The sequence below is a fragment of the Doryrhamphus excisus genome, chromosome 22 (assembly GCF_030265055.1).
Source record: "Doryrhamphus excisus isolate RoL2022-K1 chromosome 22, RoL_Dexc_1.0, whole genome shotgun sequence".
Classification (NCBI taxonomy): Eukaryota; Metazoa; Chordata; class Actinopteri; order Syngnathiformes; family Syngnathidae; genus Doryrhamphus; species Doryrhamphus excisus.
The window spans coordinates 4,263,500-4,274,626 of NC_080487.1; the positions used below are offsets into that span (position 1 = coordinate 4,263,500).

At 41.6% G+C, this 11,127-nt stretch overlaps 1 protein-coding gene across 1 annotated transcript; it reads right to left on the reverse strand.

Annotated features, from left to right (window-relative positions):
* Positions 1-7,133: 7,133 nt before the first annotated feature.
* Positions 7,134-9,454, reverse strand: wfikkn2b (WAP, follistatin/kazal, immunoglobulin, kunitz and netrin domain containing 2b). Its single transcript, XM_058061987.1, has 2 exons — positions 9,275-9,454; positions 7,134-8,678 (listed from the first exon to the last, which is right to left on the reverse strand). Exons 1-2 carry the CDS (start codon positions 9,452-9,454, stop codon positions 7,134-7,136), a joined length of 1,725 nt encoding a protein of 574 aa, XP_057917970.1.
* Positions 9,455-11,127: the final 1,673 nt, after the last annotated feature.

Below are 11,127 nucleotides of genomic sequence, written 5' to 3' on the forward strand. Positions count from 1 at the left end.
CTCAAAAGTCACCAAATCAAAATTTGGCATTTTATATCATTTTTGGGTACTTCTGGCTCCCCTGTTGAGTGTGTGTGAGGTTTCCACTTTTATTTTTGACAGAAAAGTGCTTTAGAAGCAAGTTGAAAAAAATGACAAAAAACGTAAGGGGTTAGTATGTCGTTTTTTCTCAAAAGTCACCAAATCAAAATTTGGCATTTTATATCATTTTTGGGTACTTCTGGCTCCCCTGTTGAGTGTGTGTGAGGTTTCCACTTTTATTTTTGACAGAAAAGTGCTTTAGAAGGAAGTTGAAAAAAATGACAAAAAACGTAAGGGGTTAGTATGTCGTTTTTTCTCAAAAATGACCAAATCAAAATCTGGCATTTTATGCCATTTTAGGATGCTTCTGGGTCCTCTGTTGAGTGTGTGTGAGGTTTCCACTTTTATTTTTGACAGAAAAGTGCTTTAGAAGCAAGTTGAAAAAAAATGACAAAAAACGACATACTAACCCCTTACGTTTTTTCTCAAAAATGACCAAATCAAAATCTGGCATTTTCTGCCATTTTTGGATGCTTCTGGGTCCCCTGTTGAGTGTGTGTGAGGTTTCCACTTTTATTTTTGACAGAAAAGTGCTTTAGAAGCAAGTTGAAAAAAATGACAAAAAACGTAAGGAGTTAGTATGTCGTTTTTTCTCAAAAATGACCAAATCAAAATCTGGCATTTTATGCCATTTTTGGATGCTTCTGGGTCCTCTGTTGAGTGTGTGTGAGGTTTCCACTTTTATTTTTGACAGAAAAGTGCTTAGAAGCTAGTTGAAAAAAATGACAAAAAACGTAAGGGGTTAGTATGTCGTTTTTTCTCAAAAATGACCAAATCAAAATCTGGCATTTTATGCCATTTTTGGATGCTTCTGGGTCCCCTGTTGAGTGTGTGTGAGGTGTGAGCTTTTATTTTTGACAGAAAAGTGCTTTAGAAGCAAGTTGAAAAAAAATGACAAAAAACGACATACTAACCCCTTACGTTTTTTCTCAAAAATGACCAAATCAAAATCTGGCATTTTCTGCCATTTTTGGATGCTTCTGGGTCCCCTGTTGAGTGTGTGTGAGGTTTCCACTTTTATTTTTGACAGAAAAGTGCTTTAGAAGCAAGTTGAAAAAAATGACAAAAAACGTAAGGGGTTAGTATGTCGTTTTTTCTCAAAAGTCACCAAATCAAAATTTGGCATTTTATATCATTTTTGGGTACTTCTGGCTCCCCTGTTGAGTGTGTGTGAGGTTTCCACTTTTATTTTTGACAGAAAAGTGCTTTAGAAGGAAGTTGAAAAAAATGACAAAAAACGTAAGGGGTTAGTATGTCGTTTTTTCTCAAAAATGACCAAATCAAAATCTGGCATTTTATGCCATTTTTGGATGCTTCTGGGTCCCCTGTTGAGTGTGTGTGAGGTGTGAGCTTTTATTTTTGACAGAAAAGTGCTTTAGAAGCAAGTTGAAAAAAATGACAAAAAACGACATACTAACCCCTTACCCCTCATTGCATTATTAAAAAAACCCTATCTATATTAGGGTTTAATTTAATTTAAAGCAGGAAGTGAACAAATGTAAAAGTTACTGATTGTAAAAGTACCAGATGGAGGGGTAGGATTTAATAAGCTTTGCTTCTTCCTACTCCTTTTGGACATGTGGAACTGTGAACTGATTATGGGATGCACTCAATTGTAATCTGATGCATGTTCCAATGAAATAAAACCATTACCATTACCATAATGTGCTCCAAAAATGTAATGATTCCAAAAACGGAGTGTTAAAATATTTCAAATTATTCTTTTTACAATACTTATTTTTACTTATTTGTACTTTATTTGATGTTATTTTTATTTTTGACATACCTAATGTTCCCTAACCTGTAACTGTAGGGAAATAGAGCCTAACTCCTCAGGAAAGGAACGAAAGCCTTTTTATTTATAACGTGGCAGCAAAACAGAGCAGTTGCCGCTAATGACTCGTTTTGCACCAATCATAAATCACGTCTCGGTATCACACTCACAGAAACCGCATGCACACGTTCACCCTGCACACTCGGGGGGGTCAGAGAGCACGCCGATAAAGCCGATGAGCTGATTGCATAATACATTGAACAGAAACGGGGCAATGGCGATTTAGAGCAGCAATCTCTCTCCCACTCTCACAAACACACACACCCTGGCTGATGGAGGGATTGCGTAAGAAAGGAGAAGGGGATGGATCCAGGTCATGGTGACTCTGGGAGCCAGTGTGAGTGATTAAAGCAGACACGCTCAGGCAACCAGAGCTCAGTACGTGTCTGGAGAGGGCGGACGGATGGAAGGACGGATGGAGGGATGGACGAAGGGAAGCGGGAGAGAAACCGGCCTTCCAGCCTGTCAGCCATATTCCACTTGAATGCTCTTCTATTCCTGAGCAGCCTGTGTGCTGATCCAAAAATAAAACACTGTGAGGGATTGGGCTAGCGCTTGCATATGCCGCAACACTCCCCCTGCACCCCTAAACATGCAAACACACCGGGGAAAGAGGCAGCGACAATCTCTCTACCGACAAGCACACAGCAGAGATCCTAGCAGTCCTATTTATTATGTACACTTATGATATATTATACAAAATCAATACATTCCGCTGTCAAACTGTGTCAAAGTCATAAATAAAGTGAATATTCCCCAAAATTAAATGTTATGGAACATTTAGTGTCCCAACCCAGCAGATCCCATGAAGTATTTTCACAGTAGGAGCTGATGACACCAGTAAAATATTTAGCAGCATCATTAGCATAATGCAAAAAAGTTCATTTTCTCGCCCTATTTTCCTGCAGTCAAAGTTGCAGTGTGTGTGTGTCACATTGTGAACATGTACTGTACAAGTTGTTCCGGTATTTACATTACATAAGAGAGGCAGTGTTACTGATACAGTACATTATGTCTGCAGGCTGACTTACTGGTTTTCTGTGGCTTTAAATGCGGCCTGAACGTATAGGAAGGAAAAACATAGGCTTGATTCAGCTGGGTTTTAACGGGTGCTGGATAGTTGGTGTTTGCTGCCCTCTGGCGAGAAGAAAGTAGTACTACAAAGGGTCTGTTCGTCGTAGTTGAAGAATGGAACTACACTCTGGGACCACGGGTGGGGATAATATTGATTTAGCGCACATTAAAATTAGTTTTTAGTTCTCTTTTGTGTTTTTTTCTGTATTTATTTTTACAATTTCTATTTTTTAAAGGTTCTTGGTAGTGGACGAGGGACCCTCAAAGGATATGAATCGGATCCATAGTAGTTTTTGCTTTTGTGTTTTGGTTTTTCTAGCACTATTGACTTCATTTTTCTGAAATAAATACCAGTAACAACAGAGAATTATGTTATTACTTTGTTGAGATTATTACATTGCAGTATATTGTACTACTGTAGTACAGTGGAGGCTTGGTTTTCCTCGTTAAGCTGTTCCAAAAGATCTGCATATTATCTAGACGTGATAACTGGAATAACCACTAGAGGTTGCTGTTGCTCACACAGCACATAACTTGAAATACTGTAGCTCATTTTGGGTCTTTCAAGCAAATAATGTATCTGCCATAATTCTATACTTACTCTACTCTACTCTATATGTTTTAATAATAATATTTAAAGATTGAGTGACAAACCCAACGAATGTAATTTCATTTTTCCCGGCTTTCAGTCCATCATTCACTGGTGACTTGTTGCAGTAAGTCTGCCTTTGATTGGGATTCAAAGAAATGTTTTCCTCCACAGCAGTGATGATTAGAACCACACACCAGCCTTAAAAATGCCCGGGATGATTCCTTTACCTTGGGATCCGTTCAGCTCCGTTTAAAGCGTGCAAGCGGCTACTGTATCTTTTCAATTGATGCTCCTGGTGATATGACCATAGCAGATGTCTGTCATGAATCACAAATATGTTGAGCCACCCGGGCTAACTGATGTCTTCTGCAGGTGCTACCACGCCAGTAAACATAGGCATCATATTCGTTTGGTCCGGATTCACATCCACATTGCATGCACCTCCACTGACTGGCTGAGTCCCGCCTTGACTGAACCCAGCCTGTGAACGCGTTGACCCCTACCGAAACATCAAATATCTGACAGGAAGGAAAATATAACAAAAATATGTGCGCAAAGCTTACGCGGCAACAAATCAAAGCTCGGCACTTCCACCCTTTCAGTTGGCTCACCTCAAATTAGGAAAGCAAATATATCACACATGTGCTTTTTAATTGAAGAAAAGCTTTATAGATACCAGACTTGGCATTGAAGTGGTTACTTTATGGCCGCGTCTGAAAAGAAAAGAATAATGATGGCGTTTGATAGGTGTAGAAACCACTAATTACCATTCCAGGAAGAAAGAGTAGCAACGGTTTCCCATAAATTCTCTGCAGTCTTCAAACGGTTCCAAATTCTTTGTCTTTGACCCTAAAGTACTTTTCACATTTCATGGACAATGAGTACTGTTCTGCTACATTTTATGACCTATTAAAATGCCTGAAAAAACGAAAAATGACTCACGTGTCAATTTGTGCAACTACCAACCTGGCTATAGTTTACAAATATCGAAATATATATCGTGTACAATCGTTATGGTGGTTAAATGGCTGCAGACCTTTTGACCTTCAAAAGGCTTCATGCTGGAAAAGCCTCCAATGTGGCTGAATGACAACATTCCTCCAAAGCTGGAAGAGACTCATTGCAAGTTATCACCAACGCTTGATTGCAGTTGTTGCTGCTAAGGATGGCCCACAGGGCCATGTAGTTTTAGATGTTTTCTACCTTAATAATAAAAAGTTTCCTTTTAAAAGTTCTTTCTGTGTTGAGTTGTGTTGTCATGGACTCATTTGTGTGGCAAACATGCCAAAAAAAAAAATCATTGATATATTGTAAGACTTTAGAGTAGGGGTCTCAAACACGCGGCCCATGGGCCAAATGTGGCCCGCATGACACTAGTTTGAGGCCCCCGCCTTGATATAAAAGTTTAATGTTACTGCGGCCCGCGCAAGTTTGATATGAATGCTGTATGGTATCATGTACCCAGAAAAAAATATTACGTTTGATTAATGTTCATGTTAAAGGTTAAATAACTGTTAATAGTTATCCTCCCTATCCGTGTGGAAGTGGTAAGTTTTTGGCTATTTAAGTTGAAAGGAAATAACTTGAAGGCTACCGTTTAGGTCGCTAGCTCTCTAGTTTGCGAGTTAGCATGTGTCTCAAGACCCTGCAGTTTCGCAATATGTTGTAAATAAAAAGAGTATAAATGTGACTATGGTCGTGTTTTGTCATGTCTACAGGGCTCTAATAATGCTTTGTTCATTTTAATCTGAAAAAAATAATTTGTAAAAAATAATTTGGTTTTTATTATTTGCCGTTTTATTATTATTATTATATTTTTTATTTATTACTGATTGATTGATTTTCTTTATTCTTGATTTGTTTATTTATTTTTCATCTTATTTTGTGTAGAAAAATAAAAAGTAAGATATTTGAAAACAGTGGAATGTTTTATCAGAGCTTTTATTGTAGAAAATTGGAACCAAAGCGAAGTTTTTAAAAATTTTTTGTTTTTAATAAATGCATTTTTTTGTTTGTTTTTTTGAAAACCTGATGCGGCCCAGTCTCACCCAGACCCGAGCTCCAGTGGCCCCCAAGTAAATTGAGTTTGAGACCCCTGCTATAGAGCAAAGCAGCCACACTTTCAATGAAACATTGTGTCCGGTCTCCTATGATCTATTTGTATATGACATATCCAAGTTGTTTATATGTTCTTGTATTTCATATTCCTCCTCGAGAGCCTCACCAGATGGGGAAGTGGACATCTGAGCTCCCTGGTGGTTTTGCCAGTAAACGCAGGCGGCCCTGCTGTGGATGGGAGAAACAGAATCCCATGCTAGGCGGTGGAACACCCTCGTCGAAAAAGCCCACCAAGGCCTGCTAGTAACCTAAAAATGGTTTCTGGCACGTTATGAAAAACTCATAACTCCTCCATGGGATTCTTACTGAGGTTTCTTGGACCATGAATGCAACACGGGTCTACACCGAAACACATTCTTTTCTCAAGTCTACTTGACGTTTCATAAAAAAGGTGAAATGTATTGTTGTGAAATGTATGTTGTTTATCAATAAAACATCACGGCACATTAATATTCATAAAATATGTAAACATGTGATGAGCAGGGTGTACATTGACAAAAAACTGGAACTGAGTAGTAAATGTATGGAATGTGTTCCTCCATTAAAGGGGACCTATTATGCTCATTGTTGGCCTTTTATATTAAGATGTGGACTTGCGTACTCCATCCCAAACGGCTTGCAGGGCACACTTTCAAATGTGCAAACCTAATTATCTGAAATTTTTTAACACCAAAATCCAACATTTTACTACATTTATAGGTCAGGAAGATGGAAAAGGCATAACAAGTATGAAATATTATGTAATATTATGTTAATATTATGAATATTATGTTAATATTATTATAATTTTCATATTAGTATGAACATATTTCATATTTCATATTTCATTTCATTTTCTCCCGCTTTTCCTCACGAGGGTCGCAAGGGGTGCTGGAGCCTATCCCAGCTGTCTTCGAGCGGCGAGAGGCGGGGTACACCCTGGACTGGTCGCCAGCCAATCACAGAGCACATATAGACAAACAACCATTCACACTCACATTCATACCTATGGACAATTTGGAGTCGCTAATTTTAACCTAGCATGTTTTTGGAATGTGGGAGGAAACCGGAGTACCCGGAGAAAACCCACGCATGCAAACTCGAGAGTGGAATTGAACCCTGGTCCTCCTAGCTGTGAGGTCTGCGCGCTAACCACTTGTCCACCGTGCCGCCTATGAAAATATTTACTAAATAAAAATGAAATGACACAGCCAGTGGGACTTTGTACAGCAAACAACATTAATTTTCTGTTTCTCTAAAATGTGTTTTATATTACATTATTATTATTACATTGTATTATTATTATAATACAATGCAGTCAAACTGCTTAATGACGGTGACTGGTTTAAGCTGTGAACTCTGCCTAGCAACATAATATGTCAAATAAATAAATTTAGCTGCTCTTCATGGTGAATCTGATGATATGAAATGATATTTCATTTTCCTGGCTGTGGCTCACTGAGGACTGTTGGTGATGGCTTTGAGAATGTCACACGTGTTCTTGGAGATGACCTCCCTCAGCTTCCGTACACGGCGAGGACTGGAAGCCCCCACGTAGCTGTGCGGCTGCAGAATAGCCATACCCTCGCTGACGTTGCCCATAATAATAACCTGACCCTCGGCGGCGGCGCCAGTGATATTCGGGCAGGGGCAGCTCCAGTCCATGTTGAGGAAAGTGACTTCCAGAGGCTCCTTACCAAAAAAACGGAGACCCATCTTCTCATCTTTGAGGATCTCCTCCACTGTCACGAGAGCATGACCTGAGTCTTTTTCCTCCGTGAGTTCGGTCATGCGACCCAGAATGACGAAGTCGCTGCGGCAGAAACTGGTCACGATCTTGCCTCTCGGCTTGCAGGCTTTGCAGTGGTGGTTTTTGGGGAAGGGGCACATCTCCTCACAGGCTTCTTTGGATTCAAAATTGTTGTCATTGCCCGCACATCCTCCATAGATGAAAGACTGGCATTGTTGCAGACTGCTGCTGTAGGACCAGCGTGGCTCGTAGGCTTTACAAGGACCCTGCAGACTCGGTAGGTCGCAGGGGCTTGACAGCTCCGGTCCACAGCAGTGCATACACTCATTATAGGACTCAAACAGCTTCCTACGCTGGTGCCCGCTGCTGTGGCAGTGGGTAAAGGAGAGACAGTTGTTGTTTTGGGCTTCGTAGAACCAGCTCACTATCTCCACTTCGCTTCCACAGTCCTCAGAACTATCAGGGGGCTTTAGGCACTCCTCAGGGGGGCACCGGCTCAAGTTGTTAGCATCTGGGGCTCTGGGTGGCTCCGTGGGGAGTACATTGAGAGGGTGGTGGGTCTGCACTGAGCCGGAAGGGTTCCTAGCCGTGCATGTGTAGACGCCAGAGTCGTGTATTTCAGCGTTGTAGATAACCAGTTGACCTACATTTGTAACCACCATGTTACCTTGTACGTGATTGCGCCCCATGACCACGCTCTGGACGCCATCAGGAAGCCGTTTCTCCCAGGTGATCTCAGGTGGGGGGCCACCGCTGACATCACACAGGAAGCTAGCCGTGTCGCCCACGTTTATAGTCTGGAGAAGCGGGACGCTGAGGACAACAGGCGCCTGAGGCTCGGCTGGGGGCGGTATAGTCACCTGTAAGGGGGCTGTCGTCGGGTGGAGAGTGGTTACCAGGGGCAACGCCGGGCTGGTGCTCTGCCATGTGAGGTGGAAGCGACAGGTGACAACGGAGAGGCTGATGCCCTTGGAGCACGCCTCGGCATCCATGTAGCACCTGTTGTAGTACGTCATGCCGTCTGACGCGCACGTGAACTGGGGCTCCCTCTCGCAGCGATCGCGGCATTTGCACACTGGCTGACCGTCCCAGATGTCGCACTGGGACCCTTGCTGGGTGCACATGAAGGTGGCACAGGTAGCTTCCTGGGGCATCCCCACAGGGCCTTTGTCGCCGACCATGTATCTCGATGCCACGCAGCTACGATTCCCACACACATTTTGGCAACACTTCTCAAAGGATTCACACTCCTGGAAGACAAAAGGGAGGGCATTACTTTTCTCAGAAAGGACTATCAGGAATTGTGTTGCTTGTTACTTATTTTTTACATGTACTACAGAGTGGCGATTTATTTCTTTGTGGTATGGGGCAATGGAAAAAATGATGCCCCCCCCCCCCAAAAAAAAGCTAATAATTGGTTGGGCCACCCGTAGCCACAACAACTGCAATCAAGCATTTGCGATAACTTGCAATGAGTCAGCCCAATGAGCAGCAAAACAACCCCAGACCATCACACTACCTCCACCATATTTTACTGTTGCTATGATGTTCTTTTTAAAAAATGCGGCGTTACCTTCCAAAGATTTAAATTTTTGTCTTGTCAGACCATTTGACTAATTGTGGATTTAATTTGTTAAATAATAACAAAAAAAAAAAAAATAATTTGTTCATTTGTTAATATGTGCCAAAAGGGTGTTGAAATCAGAGCAATGCTTTCGTCCATGCAATTAAAAATAATACAAAACTAAGTACAGTAAAATAGGTGTAAATGTACAAGTACTATATTGCAGGTTAACAACATAGTATAGTATATAGTACATCATGTAGCATACTGTAAGCAGCTTACCTGATCAGATCGACACTCTCTAGTGCAAGTGCTCATGGCATCCACCCACAGGTTGGGGTTCATGTCGTTAGGACACATCCCCGCATGGGAGTAAGCCACATGGGGCACAGCCCCAACTTGGACCTCCATCCACACGCTGGCCAGGAACCAGATCCAACGTGGAAACAGCATCCACCACATCTTTGTTTGCTTTGAAAGATTTAAAGCGGAGCAAAGTTTAAAAAGAGCCAAAGCGCATCCTAAGTGTGAGATGATCAATTCCTTTTGTCGCTTGAGTTGAGGTGATGCTGCTTTTACATTAAAGATGAGCAACGGCTCCTGAGATGCTGGAGGAACATTCTTGAAAAGTTAGTGGTCGACTTTGGGTCGGGAGCGGCGGGGTACCTGCCTGTTAAAAGGATTGGTGGTAACCCCCACCCTCCCCACTCGCCCACCCAACATCCCACTTTAACCATTTGTGTACTCCACTTTGTGTGCAAAGAGTAGAAGGAAGCAGAAGGAAGTCGTTATGTTACAGTGTACTGTACATATTTAACCCCATTATGATACTGTATATAACATTATATTATATTCATATTCATATTCATATGGCAGGCACCTGACTCACAAAATGAAACGATGCATGATTCATTTAAACGAGTCACAAAACAATACGGATGAATTTTGAAATTTTATGTTAAATGATAGAATTGTCAACAAAACCAAAAAAAACACCATTAGTACAATCACAATAATATATTGTGATCATGCAATATTGCCTTTAATATCAAATCAAATCAACTTTATTTGTATAGCACTTTTCCTGCAAAGACATGCAACACAAAGTGCTTTACAGAATTAAAAACAATTACCACAATTAAAAGGAAAAACAATTACTAAGAAAGCCCCTCCCTCCCACCCTCCATACTACACACAGACACACACACACACACACACACACACACAATCACACGCAGTGGGGAGACAAGGCATGGTACTGAGGATCAAGGAAACGCCACCTTTGGGGCCATCCACACTGGGGACCAGCACCCGGGCCCCCCGACTCCGACAGACGGGCGGACCCCCACATTAAAGGGAGGAACCCCCAGCCGGCCGGGTCGAAGGGACCCAAGAATGGCACCCCCTCAGCAGACCCGACAGTGTGCAGGACCCACTCCGGAGGAAACACTGTAGTTAAAAGCTAAAGACTAAAATCATAAAATAAAACTAAAAAGATAAAAACATAGAAAAGTTAAAAAATATTAGTTAAAAGCCTGATTAAAAAGGTGTGTCTTTAATCTTTTTTTTTTTTTAATATATCAACAGTCTCCGCAGTCCTGAGGCTCTCCAGCAGGCTGTTCCACAGATGGGGGCCATAGTGGCTAAATGCTGCCTCACCGTGGGTTTTTGTTCTGGGTTTTGGTATTGTTAAAAGGCCAGTGCCGGAGGACCGCTATGTTGCCGAATTGGCATTTGTGACAGCTATTTCTTGTCTGTCAAACATTTGCAGCATTTCTTGAGATGCTGGCTTTTTAGTTAGGGTTTCAGCATTAATAGCAGACGTACATATTTAGTAGATGGTATTGTGCTAGTCTTCCTACCTTGTTACCTTGTTACATGCCGGCCATGTTGTAAGAGCATGACTCGGCCAATCAGACGCCAGAGTGATATATTTGACAGAAGAACACTTGATGTTTTTGCTTCATGAGCGACGGTGCTGCTGGTTGGCCCCTCGGCAGTTCAAATGAGGACATGGAAGCTATGAAAACAGGCGTCCAATGTAATAACATTTGGATTGCTGCTGCGTCCAGTTTGTGTGTGGCAAAGTTTTTTGTTTTTTGTTTTCTTAGAGCAGACATGCTGATTTTCATGAT

Bases quoted from the DNA above. Each gene is read 5' to 3' on its own strand.
- wfikkn2b (XM_058061987.1), bottom strand. From the start codon at position 9,454: ATGTGGTGGATGCTGTTTCCACGTTGGATCTGGTTCCTGGCCAGCGTG. The intron at 8,679-9,274 runs GTAAGCTGCTTA...TTTGTCTTCCAG, and splicing joins GAGAGTGTCGATCTGATCAG to GAGTGTGAATCCTTTGAGAA.